This window comes from Pezoporus wallicus, unplaced genomic scaffold (genome assembly GCF_028554395.1).
Source record: "Pezoporus wallicus isolate ANWC-B61680 ecotype Strahan unplaced genomic scaffold, APGP_CSIRO_Pwel_v1 contig_13961, whole genome shotgun sequence".
NCBI classification, from domain to species: Eukaryota; Metazoa; Chordata; class Aves; order Psittaciformes; family Psittacidae; genus Pezoporus; species Pezoporus wallicus.
In genome coordinates this window covers 327,458-343,965 of record NW_026639900.1, presented here as the reverse complement: position 1 = coordinate 343,965, position 16,508 = coordinate 327,458, and the positions used below count along the sequence as shown (strand labels likewise).

Here is a 16,508-nt window from a genome sequence, read left to right as displayed (position 1 = left end):
TGAAAAAAAGGGTTAACTATACCTACATGCTATTAAAGCTTTGTATAAATAGTTGAATTTAGTAAGTAATTAAGGCTTTTTTGTTTAACTTTCCCCCAAAAGAATTGCCACAAATAGCGTCAATATTCTATTACCTATCAATATATGAAGTACATATTCTTGATAGTTTAATGGTAGAATTCAAGAATATTTCTTGTATAAGAATAATGCTTTTCAGTGTGAAAGTCTCTGTGCGAGTTCACATTGGGTAGTAACATCCTGACAGTCATTCACAGGAGCTTAGAGATGGAAAAGTCCCTGCCATTATGTAATTTGATTTCAGTGTACTGTTCAGTCTTGATTCTTTCAAAGGTTTCTTTAAGGTAAATCTACCTTTTAAGTGAAGCTCTACTTTGTTTTGAATTTAGGCCTTGCTAGTTCTTCACCAGTTAGACAGCATCGACTTGTGGAATCCTGATGCACCTATAGAGACATTCTGGGAAATTAGGTATGTAAGTTAACTTGTGTGAATTAGAGAATGGCTGGTTTGATTTGTCTTCTCTTTTGAAATAGCCGAGAGTGTTTTGGGAAAGCTCTGCAACATCAGCATGAATCTGCAGTCAAAATTGTTATGTGTATTCGTGGAAAAGTATCTTGCTTGTGCTATATGAATCTAACAGAAATGAAAGAGGAAACATTCTGCTGGTTTACAGAATGACCCTTCAGCCTGATGTTAAGGTGCCCAAATGATCATTAGTTTGAAAAGTCAGAGACTTTTCCCCCTCATTCAAGTGTTTACTACTTGTTTAAATTCTGTTTTATTCTTTGGGGGCTGAGGGAGTTTATGCTGGCTCTGTAAGTGTGTATTTGCTGATCTTGACTCTGAAGCCCTCACCTAAAGAAAGTAGTAGCTTGTGCTGATCCAAGATCTCCATTTGTCTTTCCTTTGTATTTGAAGAACTTTTTATAACTTCACAGCAGCTATTGCAGTTACTTCTTGGGGAATATTAAGGGAAATTTAAGTTCTAAACTAGGAATCTGTAAGCTCAAAATGCTAAGAATTGCATGAGCTGAATAATAATAATGATTGGTGATCTAATCTGGTTGGTACTGGTGTTTGAGTTAGAAGAAAGGGAGCAACAGCCTAGGAGGAACTCTCACAGCATCAGCAAATGGGCCTGCATGACTGCTGAGTGTGGCTCAAGGGGCTTGTTATGGGATAGGTTTGGGGCTGAGCCCTGTGTAGATGGGCAATAACTGGAACTCATGGCACTAATTCCTAGCAGTAGGAATGAGTTTGTGCTGCTCGGGCTGGGGGAAACACCCATTAAAATTGACACTAATTTGGACCCTTTGGCAGTTTTAACAGAGAGTGTGAGGCCTGAATGGATATGAAGAAGGAACATCCCTAGATGTGTTCCTTCCAGAACAGAGTTGAGACACGTTGTCAGAGCAGTGTAGGTAAACTTGTACTGCCACTGTCTGTGCTGTATCTGTTCTGGGGATAAATGGAGGATTCCGAAGCGGCAGCCCTGGAGTCCGGACTTCTAACAAGTACCCAAATTGCTTAACTTCCTCTAGGGAGCTGGAGAGACAGCTGGGCGGTGGGAAGGGTCACAGGGGAGCTTCTCATTTAAGCTACACACCTATCTTCTATCTATTATACATTGTAAAACATGATGCTAGTATACGTATAGGATATTTGTGCTAATTGCCTATTTCTATGTCAAATGTAATAATATCTTCAAATGTTGTTGCTAGATTATAAAGCTAATGCTGAGTTTCATTTTGCTGCAGTTCACAAATGCTTTTTTATATCTGCAAGAAGCTAACTAGTCATCAGATGCTGAGCAGTACAGAAATCCTCAAATGGCTGCGAGAGATTCTCATCTGTAGGAACAAATTCCTTCTAAAAAACAAAGTAAGGAAATGGTAACATTTATCTGTGTCAGTTCCTGCTTTTCTGATCAGATATAGAATGTGTAGAATGAAATGTACAATACTGCTGAGCTTGGCTTCTTCAGACTTAATTACATCTAAATTATCATTATGTTAGCATGTGTTCTGTAGAGTAAGCCCAAGAAGCCTGTAGGGCTTTCAGGAGGCAAAGGCATCATTGTGTGCTTACCTCAAGGTGATGTTTTTTGAAGATGACTCTCCAGATAATTTCTTAGGGGGATAATATCATTCTAAGATACATTAATATGGGTAACTATAAATCCCTGAGAGCACCAGCAGTAGAAGTATTGTGTAAATGGTGAAGAGCTTTTCCTTCCTGAAATCCATCAAAAAACGATGTTGATTTATTGTTTTCTTCCCTCTCTTCGCAGCAGTCAGACAGGAGTTCCTGCCACTTCCTCTTCCTTTACGATGTCTCTGGAGGTGGAACTAGTCAGATTTCTCTTGACCATGAAGAGATGATACGCTGTACTCCAGGAGCTACCCTCAGGAAAGGGAAAGGGAATTCTTCCATGGTGAGTAAGATATGATAATAATTCTTCTTAACACTTGGGGAGGAAAACCTGTGTGCAGTACTGTAAAGGATCACAAAATCCAGTATCTGATAAGGTATACCCTTTGACAAACGAGCTTCTCGAGCCTAATTTTTCCTGCTAGTTTTAGCACATCTTTTTATGAGCAAAAATACTAATTCTGGTTTTTAACGTGATCTTTTCCAATAGATTTTCCAAAGTATATGGTTATCCTTATGAAAGGAGCAAGTTCTTAGCCACTTTATTTGTGCAGCAGCATGGAAGAGCTTTGGTCTTGTTTAGGATTGCTTGTTCCTGCTAGAATAAAAGCAGTTTTAAAGAACAATTTGGATAAAACTGGATTTTAATGAAGGTGCCATATTCATAAGGAATATTACCAAATCCTGAATTCTCTGTTTCCCAAGGAAAGCACAGCCGGCTGCAGTGGAACTCCCATCTGTCGCCAAGCCCAAACAAAATTGGAAGTCGCCTTGTACATGTTCTTGTGGAGCCCGGACATCGAGGCAGTGCTCGTTGCAATGTCCTGTTTCCGGCACCTCTGTGAGGAAGCTGATATCAGATGTGGGGTAGATGAAGTCTCTGTGCATAATTTTTTGCCAAACTACAATACTTTCATGGAGTTCGCATCTGTTAGCAATATGATGTCAACAGGTAAGAGTCACGGACCAGTGAAATACCTTTGTACCTGTGTGCTGAGACTGTTGTTTGTGTTTTAGCTTTAAACAGGTTGGGATTCTTGAGTGGATTGCTGCTCCTGTTGTCATTGGAATATCTTAATCAGTGGAGTCGCTAGAAAGAGCAGGGAACTTGGGTGACTGAGTTCAAGATTTTAACGTGTAACAAGAAGAATCCTTTTCTGAACATGTTAAGGGGATGTGTTCCTCTGTTAATAATTTAATTTTTATTACTTCTAAAGATCTCATAATTGATGTGGGTGGGTTTTTAAAAATCATGGTTAAATGTACTGTGCCCCTTTGCAGGGAGAGCAGCTCTTCAGAAGAGAGTGATGGCGTTACTGAGGCGTATTGAGCATCCGACTGCAGGCAACACAGAGGTAACTTCTGAATTGATGTAGTCTTGGCATGCATATTTCTTGAAAACAGAAAATACTGTTGCTGCAAGTGGTCTTGAAGTTAAATCTTGACACAATCTTCCTCTTATTTTAGGCCTGGGAGGATACACATGCAAAATGGGAACAAGCTACAAAACTAATCCTTAACTATCCAAAGACCAAAATGGAAGACGGGCAGGTGACTATGAACTTTTCCATAGTTTCAACCCCTAGAAATTCACAGTAACTCTTTAAGCTTGCTTATTTTGCTAGATTTGAATCTAGAACATGAGCTTTGTAGGCAGACTCCATGAAAGTGCCCCACAAAAATAATTGCAAGCAGTCATTGACTGTGCTTACCAAGAAGTAATTTGACTTCAGTTGCTGTAAGGGAGGTGGAGGCTGAGCTTAAAAATTTGAGTAGTGAAAACTCTGGACTACTACTAGAGAAATGGTGAAATCCCTTTCATTGGAGGGTTTTAAACAAGCTGCTGCCTATCATGATTTAAACACACTATCTGGGTGCAGAGCAGCGGATTGACCAGGCAGCCTGTTTAGTCCCTTTCAGCCTTGCTTTGTCAGCTTGTTTATAAGCAGAGCCTCTGTGTAGATCTCTGTTCTGCTGTTACAGTAAACTGCAAAATGTGAATCTTCAGAAAGCCTGGAATTGTAAACGCAGGATGTGTCACAGAATACTTTAAACTTCTGATGTCTCTCCGTTGGTTTTTTATTAATTGAAGACATTTCATCTCCTGCCATTCTCTTTCAGGTTACTGAAAGTCTTCATAAGACAATTGTGAAGAGACGAATGTCGCATGTCAGTGGGGGAGGTTCCATAGACTTGTCTGACACAGACTCTCTTCAGGAGTGGATCAACATGACAGGGTTCTTATGTGCCCTGGGAGGAGTGTGCCTGCAGCACCGCAGCAATGCAGGGCTGGCCACCTACAGCCCACCCATGGGCCCGGTCAATGAGCGCAAGGGCTCCATGATATCCATGGTGTCCACTGAGGGAAACACAGAGACTCCTGTCAGCAAGTTCATTGATCGGTTATTGACTCTGATGGTCTGTAACCACGAGAAAGTGGGACTTCAGATACGGACTAACATTAAAGATCTGGTGGGTTTGGAGTTGAGTCCAGCACTTTATCCAATGCTGTTTAACAAACTGAAGAACACCATCAGCAAGTTTTTTGATTCTCAAGGACAGGTAAAATGTTGATATATTCCTCCTCATTTGTGTCTTAACTAAAAGCATCAGTCATGTCTTTCACTTAGGAATTGACACTGAAACCTATTGGTGTTCTGTACAAAAGACCTGCAAGCGTTGGGATTGAATTTTGCAGCGTGCATTAATAATTACTGTGCTTGTGATTCCAAGCTATGGTTAACATGGAGTAATTGAAACCATTCTTGAATTCTTAGTGAACTCGGAGTACAGAATCTGTGAGAGAGTTCTTGGAGTCTTTATGGCTGCTAGTATTGACATACTTAGTCTTGACACGCATTGGAATTCTTTTGGCTAGGTGGTAACTAGAAAATGCTTGTACGTGAGATTTTTGCAATGCTGCAGTGTATTTAGTACCCTTTATTTTTTATTTTTGTGTGTATAAAGAACTAAGACCAGCGTTTTCTTTCTGTAGGTTTTGTTAACTGAGACCAACACCCAATTTGTAGAGCAGACTATTGCTATAATGAAGAATTTGCTTGACAATCACACAGAAGGGAGCTCAGAACACCTTGGACAAGCTAGTATTGAGACAATGATGCTAAATCTGGTTAGGTAAGAAATCCTGTCCACCTTCCTGTACAAAGTAGTTCTTGTAGCATTCCTGGTTTCCTTTCTGTACAGTGCTGGTAGTGGTTAAAAACCAGCTGAAGGGTGGATTTCTGCCCAGTCTTACACGAACAGAAAACTTCTTTGGCCAGATGAAATTTGTTGCTTGTCTTCTGTTGATACAGGGCCTGGTTTTCTGGGAGGGCAAAAATAAAGGTGGCCCAAACACTTGGTGGGTGATTATGCACATCTGCTGGGTCAGCCAGGTTGCAGGTTCCAGCATGGAGCTGAAGAGATTTATCAGCAGTGTGAGCCTTGGAGTGTGAAGTAGCATTAAGTATTTCGTTACTCTCTTTGCCTTTTTTTTCTCCAGGTATGTGCGTGTGCTTGGAAATCTGGTGCATGCAATTCAAATCAAAACTAAGCTCTGCCAGTTAGTAGAAGTAATGATGGAAAGGAGAGATGACCTTTCCTTTTGCCAAGAAATGAAATTTAGGTAGGTATTGATTGCATTATGCATCTTCTAGGACAGTGTAAGGTGGACAAGTGTAACTGTGTTTGGTTATGTGGTTAAAAATATAAACCAAACCCATTCTCACCTATTCCTGCTATAGGGATAGTTTCCCTGTCTCTGGCTTCAGAATAACTTAGAGCCTGGTGCTGCATTAAAATGTTATTCTGATTGTGGGGATACTTAACACGTGTAAAAATGTGTGTGATGCAGACTGGGGAATTACTTGGTATAATAAAATCAGTTCATCTTCAGTGTGTGGGGTCATTCAGTTTGCACTGAACTTGTGATAATTAAGAATGATGCCAGCAGTAGTGAGTGTGTTTGAGGGAAGGGCTATTTAAAAACAAAACCAAGCCTCCTCCAAATCTAAAGCAATGTATCTGTATGTAACAGGAACAAAATGGTCGAGTATTTGACAGACTGGGTTATGGGAACATCTAATCAAGCAACAGATGAGGATGTGAAATGCTTGACAAGGTAAGAAAGAATACACTTAAACTGTTCCTAACGTTGCTAGCTGTGTTCCAGGTGGCATTTCATATCCACAGAGGAGCTGGCACATGTGGACTGCCATAAGTGGTAGTAATTGGAAGGAAAAGAAAAAGCCAGAAACATAAGTTTTGGAGAGCATCGGCAGAATTATATTTAGTGCTAGTCTTAACTAAGGTTTTTATGGCTCTGTTTTGTTTTTTTAGCCATTGAGTTTATTTAATTCCTTTTAATATCCTTTCTGATTTAGCATTAGGACTGAATGCTTTATTTTGCTGTATCTTCATTTGATGCCCTCTGAATAAAATCATCAAACACTATAGTGTTGAATTTGTACTTAACTGGGTTTTTTTTCAGTGGCAAATTTGTGTCGCAGTTGTTGTCCTTAGGAGATACATTGCTTGAACCTGTACCACAAAATGTAATAGCTGTTTTCCTGATGGACAGAGCTTTACTAGAATAACTTCATTCTTAATGATTCTTTTCACCTACAGTTGGATGTATAAGGAAAAAAGACTTGGTACTGGATGGGGAAATTATCAAGGGGGAGGAGAGACTAATTCTGCTGAACTGATTCACAGCTTCTTATAATTCTCTTTTTCAGAGATTTGGACCAAGCAAGCATGGAAGCAGTGGTCTCTCTCCTTGCTGGGCTTCCACTACAGCCTGAAGAAGGAGATGGTGTTGAGTTGATGGAAGCGAAATCTCAGTTATTCCTTAAGTAAATAGTGGCTTTGAACTATTTTTCTGTACAATGACATGAAGTACATGCACTGCGTGACACTTACTGAATGCTATGATTTTTCTTATAGCAGAGATTGTTCCATTATCTGAACAGGAATTCTCTTCTATATATCTCATCTCAAAAATCTCTGCCTCCTGGGTTTATGCAAACAAGTTCATTTAGAAAATAATGATAAAATTGTTTTTTTTTTCTGCTTAATGCAGGTGTATGCTTATTTCCTGGAGGGACTAGCTTGCTTTGGTATTCTATTTTTACCATGAAACCATCTCTTACAAGACATCTGTTTGTAAAGGCACACCTGTGGAGTTCACTTGCTTGGTTTAAGAACACTTCCATACACGCTAGGACAGTGCCTTCTGGTGGATACCTCACATCTGAAAGTTTGGACTCTGCTACAAGAAAGATTACTTGGGGCAGTTAGGAGATTTTTGGGGAGAGAGTCTTGTTGTGTATTTGCTCCTGTATGCACATCATTTCAGACAGTTGCCTTTGCAGGATCTGTTTTACTTATCCAGCTTATTTTCCTTAGGTACTTCACGCTGTTCATGAACCTTCTCAATGACTGCAGTGAAGTTGAAGATGAAAGCGCACAGACAGGAGGCAGGAAACGTGGGATGTCTCGCAGACTGGCTTCGCTCCGGCACTGCACTGTCCTTGCTATGTCCAACTTACTCAATGCAAATGTGGACAGTGGTCTTATGCACTCAATAGGTAAAGTAGTTAGAGATCACTGTGTATAAATGAATACATAATGAAGACATTGGTATTTCATTTATTTTTACATCTTCCTTAGTAGTTCTGGGTTTTTTTGATCAGGCTTGGGCTATCATAAAGACCTCCAAACAAGAGCTACGTTTATGGAAGTCCTCACCAAAATTCTGCAGCAGGGAACAGAATTTGATACCTTAGCAGAAACAGTGCTAGCAGATCGGTTTGAGAGATTGGTGGAGTTGGTTACAATGATGGGTGATCAGGGGGAGCTTCCTATTGCTATGGCTTTAGCCAATGTGGTGCCTTGTTCTCAGTGGGTAAGTTGATTCACACATTTTATTTCCTACATTTTTGAAAATGTTAAGACTTGAAATAAAAAACAATGCAATTATTAAAGGTGTAACAACAGTCTGCTGAAGAGATTAGATCTACCATGCATTATAGATAGCCCTGCTTTAGAAGAGTACTGGATCTGATTGTCGGGTCCTGGTTATAAGCTACATTTTATAGTAAACTTCTAGTTAATGCCTAGGAATAATTTTATACACAGTTATTATAATAAATGCATTTGTTTGGGCTGGTTATTTAGTACAGTTAGTATGTGCTGTAATGCAGACAAACAGAACTGTGTTTGCTCCTCTGGGTTTTAGCCAGATGAATTGGGCTTTGTTACGCAGCGGAATAACTGCTTATCTCTCTGTGCAAACCATTATGAATTTGCATGACTTAATATCATGAGGCAGATTTGTAGACAAGCAATAGCATAGGAGAGATTTAAAGAGATTGTGTGTGCTTAGTTTGATATTTGTATGCAAGACTCCATAGCAAATGTAATGCATTAATAGAGACTGCTCAGTGTTTTTGTCTTGGTTCTTTGTTTTGTACTTGGCCTGGCTCACTGCTAGTCAGGTTAACATCTCATTGCTTCTTTTAAGGATGAGCTAGCTCGTGTCCTGGTCACACTCTTTGATTCCCGGCACTTGCTCTACCAGCTCCTCTGGAATATGTTTTCAAAGGAAGTTGAGCTAGCTGACTCCATGCAGACACTCTTCCGAGGAAACAGCTTAGCCAGTAAAATAATGACTTTCTGTTTTAAGGTGAGTTATTGAATCTTCCTCCTGCTACAGATCACCTCAGTGACAGGAAAAGTTTAGTAATGTGGAAATACAAAACTACCACTGTATAAATTGATCTGTTTCAGAAGGGAAACTATGATACAGAAACACCAATTTAACAGAAAACTGGCTTGTGCCAAAGCAAATCGAGTGTTTTCAGGCTCTTTTAACACAGAATTGTGGAGTGTTCCTGTGAATTTTGATGTTAACCTGGCACCCATTCGGATTTTCTTTCTACGCAGGTGTATGGTGCTACGTATCTGCAGAAGCTTTTGGAGCCTTTATTAAGGACTGTGATCACATCCTCTGAATGGCAGCATGTTAGCTTTGAGGTGGATCCAACAAGGTTTGAGATTCAAGGGGGGGAGCAGATGTATTTGTAAGCATGAGTCCCAGGCATTGGAAATGTAAGAGGATTCCTTTTTCCTCATTGCTAATACTTTTCTCATACTGTTATACTTTTCCACTCCTCACTTTGCCAGACACATAATTGTATCTGCAATCCTTATACCCAGAGCTGCCCAACAAAGCAGGATGAGTTTTGCTGCATGTCCTCTAAACCCTGAGAAAGGAGGATAGAGAGCTCTTGCAGGGCCTCTTTTACTTGCTACTTCAGGCTTTTTTGTAGGACACCAATATGGGGATTTCCTGCAGTACCAGAAAGCATCTGCTTTAAGTCATTGAGTTAATTACAGAAGCAAGATGGAATGAATGCATGTTGTGTGTCGTGTTTTTGCTTTAGTTTCTCTTCTGTCACTTCAAGACTTGCATTCAGCAGCTGCTGCTCTGTTGCTTTGAATTAACTGCTGGGATAACTCTTAAGTATTTGTCTTTGAAGTAGCTTACCAAAAGCCGGGCCTTCTATTAATAGTTAACTCTCAAATATCTGTCTACCTCAAGAATTGCTCTCAGAGAAACCATCGTCAAACTGATAATGCAGTTATCAGTTGGGGTTATGTTATGCATGTCTTTGTATGGAACAGTGTGAGAGAATCCCACTTAGAGCTGCCTGGTTGTTGCTGAGTTTTAAATGACCTTATGTTTGTAATTTGTGGTTTAAAATACTGATGGAAACTTGTGTGTGAAAGATTATAAAGATTTCTGTTTACCCTGGAAATAAGTTACTACCAAACATAAGTACAGCTAATATCATTCGCTTGATTGCTGGCCATACATGTGTGGGTCTGTTTCAGGCTGGAGCCCACGGAGAGCCTTGAGGAGAACCAGAGGAGTCTCTTGCAAATGACAGAAAAGTTTTTCCATGCCATCATTAACTCCTCTTCCGAGTTCCCACCACAGCTCCGCAGTGTGTGCCATTGTTTGTACCAGGTATGCTGGCACTGGGTGCCTCCCCAACCCCTGGGCTTTGCTCTTGTCATTGTAGCAGTTTGGAGCTTGGGCCAGTACTGGGTGCATTGTGTCATTGTTAAGGACTATTTTCAGATGTTTGTTAAATAGCAGGGATCTAAACATAGGGACTCTGCTCTGTCTCGCTCCTGTTGCTCTGTGTAGCAGCTCAGGAGCAGGTTGCTGAGTCCAGAACACTTACAGGTCTGTCTGTTCTTTGTGTGTTTCTGATGGATTTAGCTGCTGCTAAAAATGCCAGTGGGGGATACTCCTGCTGCCCTCAGGGCTCATAGGAAATACAACTTCTAGTCCTGTTGGAGGGTCTTAGAGGAGAGCTGTGCATGGCATTGTATTTGAGCTGTGGTCTCAGTTAAGTGGTCTGAAGAGCTGCTTTTGGCCTTTCAGCCATGGAGTCTGTATCTCAGGTCTGAGGTGAAGCAAGGAAAAGAGATTTTCAGAGCTGTGTGAACTCATTGTGAGCAATAACAAAATTCCACCCAAGGCAGTCTGGTTGTATTCTTACAGTGAAGCTGTATTAATAAATACAACTGCTGTAATTCTCAGAACTTACAAGTGGGAAACAGTGAATTTTGTGTGGTGACTGTTGTGGATCTTGGGTTGTTATTGTGAGCTGCTGGAGTGAATTGGGCATGTAAGTGACGTGCCCAGTATAAGTTGTCTAAATGGCTTCTAATGTCATCAGTTTCTTTTCCTGCCAGTGGCTGGGTTCAGGTTGGTTTGGGGTGATTTTGGTTTCTTAGGATTTATTTTTGTTTTAAACTGGGAAATAAGGGGTGAGGTTGGTTTCCTTCAAGTTCAGATGGCCACAGTATCACAGGCATTGGCTGGGAATATATTTGAGTGTTACTGAAGATGTCACGCACAGCCTTGGGTGTTGCTTCTGTTACTTGATGCTCCATTATCCTTATGTCTGTTCCTAGAATTGCTTTTCTATGCTGGGATGTATCAACTTTATTTCCACTTCAGGGATACATTGCTAGAAATTCTTTTCTATGCAAACCATTTTTAATTCCTACATGAAATGGGATTCCTAAGAGGTACTCACCAGTGGCATTGCCAGAGGTTGTCCTATGGAAGCATATCAGTCTGTTTGCTTTACTTTTTATTGGTAACAAGGGTAGTTTGTTCCTGAAAGAGGTGGTTTAGTGGTAAATATACAAGTGGTATTAACTGATGCTTAGCTTCAACACATATTACTGTTTCTAGTAACACCTGTATTTGTATACAAATAGTGTATCAATTATTCTGTACTTTGAAATTCCAGAGTTTTGAAGAGTCTGAGCTTTATCTGAAAGTACAATTGAAATCTGATTTTTTGTGGGTATTAATCTATTTTTAATCTTAAGAACCAAATAGGTGATTTTAATAAGGTAACTTCATTTTTGTACGGTGAACGTGTGCCATCCCAAGCAATAGTGTAAGTCTAAATGAGACTGAATTTTGTGGTGTCTTTTACACTTGGATTATTAAAGTAAATGTGTGTGTTCTGTAACTGATTTGTAGCTAATTTTAATTAGCATAGTAACAGCATGGCAGTGGTTCATTTAGTTGGATATTGGGCCTACACTGGGTGTTTCCGTTAGCTGAACAGAGCCCTGTTTTCATCTGGGAACATCATGTAACAGTTACTGTGACAGATGTGCCCTGGCTCATTCTCAGGTAAGGTACGTACAGGAGAGTTATGTGGTCATGAACAAGCCTGATCCCAGTAACTCGTACAAAGAATTTGTGCTGGATGCTTCATAAAACCCACACAAAAAGATGTGATTTTTCTTAACAGAGGGAAATTCTACTTGCTTCCAGTGCAGTAGCCAATGGATAGAGAATGGATACGACTGATCAGAGCTAGCTCTGTAGAGCTTGCACAAAGAAATTTGGCAGAGGCACCTTTGATTCAATATTAATAGGTCTTGCACAAATTGGAGCTATTTAATGTAGCGGGGTTAGCAGCAGAGCTGGCCCTGGCTAGCTTTCACACTCCCAACCCACCTTTCTTTTTACTCTGTCACATTCTAAAGTTGTAGAAATTCTCTTCCGGTTCCATTCCATGTGATATTCTAAAGGTGATTTGAACTATTGCTCTCAAACTGCTCACTATGGCTAGCTGTCTGTTGCTAGAGGTGTTGCTTGCTTAGGGGTGCTAATTCACTGTTACAGCTGCTAGGGAGGATGTGGGATGAGGCACAGAGGCCAAAACATACCTCTGAGCAGGGGAGCCCAGCGCTGGTGGTCTATAGCTTTGCTCAAATCCTGATGGGAAATAATGAGAGAGTGTGATGCTTCTTGGTGGGTCCCTTTACATTTAGATGCAATGCAGAACTAAGCACCAATGAAACAGTCGGATACCTTGATTTGGAAATCTCTAATAAATTAATGTAGCCCCGCTGGCTTTTTTCTTCCTTTTTCCACAGAGTGTTTTGTGGCAGTGTTTAGCTATCAAAGTAGTAATAACCATGACGATTCAGATCTCACTAAATTGAAGGACACACAGAGAAACATTGGGAAGATTTAAAACTCTAAATTTATTTTAAAAGTAATATGTATTTCAAAGGTATAACGCTTTACTATTTTTCATATTAACACTATTTGGGGATGGTGAAATACATTTGAAAGCTGAATATACCATTTAATGCCCAATATCGTGTATCATGAGCACATTAATGTGGTTTGACATTTAATCTAGCCAGAAATAGTAGAAATGATTGAAACGCAACATTTGCTTGTTTTGTATTTAGTGCTTTGTAAATAAGATGTAATAAAATTGTGGAATAAAAACTCCATCATCAGTCTTTAGTTGATATATTTCATTTTCTGTTGGTTATGTTTGTTACATTTTACTGTGTAATTTATGTACAAGTCAACATTGGTTTTTTGTTGCTGTATGTAGTTGGTGCTGTGACTTGTTTGTGCTCATCTCTGTTCTGTAGGCAACTTGCCACTCTCTACTGAATAAAGCTACCGTAAAAGAAAAAAAGGAAAACAAAAAATCAGTAAGTTTGGAGACCTTTTTCTTAGCCATTTCTTTCAAAGCACAATGGAAACCTTTTGCTGTTTGTTCAGAACATCTTCACTTCAGTCTATTTGACCTCACTGTAAAATCATTCTACTAATTCTGGCACAAAATAGCTTTCATTTCAATTAACACTGGAATTAAGTTATATTTAAAATATTCTCTGTGTGCCTATTTGAGTAAACAAGAGACATTTTAACGTGACTGCTTAGTGTTTAATACTCTGGTTCTTCTGCCCTTGCCACCATCTTCAAATTACCAAAAAATGCGGAAGAAAAATGTTCTCTTTGGTTTGGGGGAAAATCTGAGCCTGCTTTAACACTCTGGCAGATAACTTGACTGCAGCTTGCTTCCTGGGGGAAGAACAAGTAATGCATATGGCTTACTGAAAAGGAAAGAGCTTTTTATGACTTGTTTCTGATACATTTCATTTTGTTTGCCTTGTGACTGAGCAATAAAATTCAGCGCTTGTATTTATTTACAGAGAAAAGCAGATTTCCCAGGATCAGCACCTTGCTGGCTGAGAGAGATTGGATACACAGATAGTGATAGCGGTGTCATTAAAAGATAAGACTTAGCTGTTGACAGTGACCTCAAAATAAAAAGTATGAATAAAACAGAGGCAGAATGGAAATTCAGGCTTTCATTAAATGCTCCCTTATTTTTTGCTGTAATTGAACAGAATAATAACCATGTTTAAATGCAAAATCTGTGTGCAAAGTAGTGTTTTACAGGAGAATATTATCAGTAATTGCAACACAAGGTAACTGAATGAAGCTCCTATGGAACCAAAGTGATTCTTCATATATAGTCTATATACTAATGCCTTTACCTGTTTTAAGAAGCATGATTTGAGATTGCACTACTTACGTGTTGAAGTGTTTCGGTAAAATTGGGTTTGGTTTTTATTTGTCTTAAACAATATAACCTAAACTACAAAGCCTGCTAATTTTATTCTGTGAAAGGTAGAATCTGTCTTGTTTTGATTAACTGTTGTTGCTCATAAGAAAATTCACATATAAATGTTGGACCATTCTGGAACCACATGTAGTACATTTAAAAATATCAGGGAGCTTATCTTTAACTTTCCAAAGTCAAATGAAAGATACCTAGAAATAGATCATCCTCTTAGTAATATGTAGTTGGTATCCTAAAAATAAAGGAGATTTCTCTTTTCTTACAACATTTTCAGATTATTTTATTTTCCTAGATAGCAAAGTATATTTTAAATCTGTAGTTCTTCTATCAAATTCCTACTGGGTGATGTTGGACAGTGTTGGCAGAGTAGAGCACTGGCCATGCAGCTCTGGCTCAATCTCTTTCCTCCTTTGGCAAATCTGTTGAGATGTAATGGTTCTGAAGAGTATTTCTACAAAGATCTCCTTCCCCAACATTTGAAAATCCTCCTGAAGCTTTACAATGGGTCTGGCTGCTGGAGAGGCTCTTGAAGCAGTGCTGAGATTATAAATACACAGAGAAAAGACCCACTAATGTAAACCAGAATTGTCTCTATTTGATGGGAAAGACTGTGTAGCCCAAGTACGAGCATACAGCATTTGTCTGCTGTACTGTCAGTGGTAGGGTGCTGGAATTAAGGGTCTGTAACACTAAAATACACCTTATCTTTGTCCAGTAGCTATTGTAGCAGTTTCACCCTAGCAAGGACGGTGGGTGAAAGCTGCAGTAAAGCCATTTAGTGCCCTGTTGCCCTGATCTGGCTGTCTTGTGATCCAGACCTGTCAAGGCAGGAGAGCCCTGCACAAATGTACTGAGCTTGATCCATGTGACAAGAGTGCTAAAAGCTGGATTCCCCGCGAGGCTTTGCTCAGCTTGCTTTCCCTTTTCCTGAACGCAGAAATATTGTTTGTACTCTCAACTTCATAGGTGGTTAGCCAGCGGTTCCCTCAGAACAGCATCGGAGCCGTCGGAAGCGCCATGTTCCTCCGGTTCATCAACCCTGCGATCGTCTCCCCTTACGAGGCAGGGATTTTAGATAAAAAGCCTCCACCAAGAATTGAAAGGGGATTGAAACTGATGTCAAAGGTGAATCAATGAATGGGTTTGTTTGGCCGTTTTGTTCTACCTGGTTAAGTTCTGCTCTTTGACCACTGCGACTACCTGCAAGTAGGTAAAACTTGTAGCTGTTTGTAGCAGCCACCCAGTTCCCTTAAAGCGCAGAGTCCCTACTGAGTTTATACGTCATGACATTAACATTGCAGCTCACAGCAGTGTAAGTATGGGGAACAGTCTGTATGGAAAAAGCTGCTTTGCCAAAATGCTGTGTAAGGTGACAGAATGCCTTCTGCTCCTCACTGGAGCTTCTCACCTTGCTTCAGATCAGAAACCAATGTTACTTGGAGCACAGCGAGAATAATAGCAGCCAGCTATCGGTTAAGTTCATACTGGTGCCAAGGAAGTGATTTTTCCCATCTTTAATCTCATTTGGTGGGGTTTCCTGTAGAAATTTAAAAAAAGGTGTAATGATGGAGTACAAATTCCGTGCATATCACCCATTTAATGTTGTGAAATTACAGTTTTCTTTAAATAGGCATTGCCTGTACGTGTCTGCACCATTTCCAGAAGAAATAGTTAACGTGTAATAAATGGGTTTGAAAGGTGTTTTATTTTCCTTGTCTAAACCCAAATAAGGTTTATAAATGAGGGAAGTAAATTTCTAGTATTAAAAGTATTTGAAAGAAAATACTTTGCAAGTGAACATATTTTGGGTTACTTGGCTTATTGGTCTTTTCTTGTCCTGAGGTTTCACAGCAAGTTAAAATGAATATTTCTGACAGTGAAGTTACACTAACTACCACAACACTTAATGCATTCAACCTCTTTACCATCTTTTTATGATGTAGATTCTTCAGAGCATTGCCAACCACGTTCTGTTTACAAAAGAGGAACATATGCGGCCTTTTAATGATTTTGTAAAAAGCAATTTTGATGCAGCGCGAAGGTAAGGCCTTGGGGGAACTTGCACAGAGAGTGTTGGCTGTAATGTTCTTCCAGCCTTTTAACTGACGTTGAGTCCTGTTGGCAGATTTCCTTGCCACGCTTATGGTTATTACTGGTTTTGAACTCTAGGTTCTTCCTTGACATTGCATCTGATTGCCCAGCGAGTGACACTGTCAATCACAGCCTGTCTTTCATCAGTGATGGCAACGTGCTGGCTTTGCACCGGCTGCTGTGGAACAACCAGGAGAAAATTGGCCAGTACCTTTCCAGCAACAGGTGAGTCTGCACACCCATGGTGA

General features: G+C 39.9%; 1 protein-coding gene across 1 annotated transcript in view; it reads left to right on the top strand.

Moving 5' to 3' along the window:
- The window catches only part of NF1 (neurofibromin 1), a 63,408-nt gene that overhangs the window by 14,652 nt on the left and 32,248 nt on the right, over positions 1-16,508 (top strand). The window contains exons 16-35 of the mRNA XM_057416680.1: positions 408-487; positions 1,777-1,900; positions 2,310-2,453; positions 2,876-3,122; positions 3,452-3,525; positions 3,638-3,721; positions 4,292-4,732; positions 5,166-5,305; positions 5,673-5,795; positions 6,207-6,290; positions 6,907-7,023; positions 7,577-7,758; positions 7,864-8,075; positions 8,694-8,855; positions 9,116-9,219; positions 10,067-10,202; positions 13,169-13,231; positions 15,136-15,294; positions 16,113-16,210; positions 16,339-16,485. Coding sequence (XP_057272663.1) covers positions 408-487; positions 1,777-1,900; positions 2,310-2,453; positions 2,876-3,122; positions 3,452-3,525; positions 3,638-3,721; positions 4,292-4,732; positions 5,166-5,305; positions 5,673-5,795; positions 6,207-6,290; positions 6,907-7,023; positions 7,577-7,758; positions 7,864-8,075; positions 8,694-8,855; positions 9,116-9,219; positions 10,067-10,202; positions 13,169-13,231; positions 15,136-15,294; positions 16,113-16,210; positions 16,339-16,485 — 2,921 coding nt within the window. The remainder of the gene's footprint in view (positions 1-407; positions 488-1,776; positions 1,901-2,309; positions 2,454-2,875; positions 3,123-3,451; positions 3,526-3,637; positions 3,722-4,291; positions 4,733-5,165; positions 5,306-5,672; positions 5,796-6,206; positions 6,291-6,906; positions 7,024-7,576; positions 7,759-7,863; positions 8,076-8,693; positions 8,856-9,115; positions 9,220-10,066; positions 10,203-13,168; positions 13,232-15,135; positions 15,295-16,112; positions 16,211-16,338; positions 16,486-16,508) is intronic.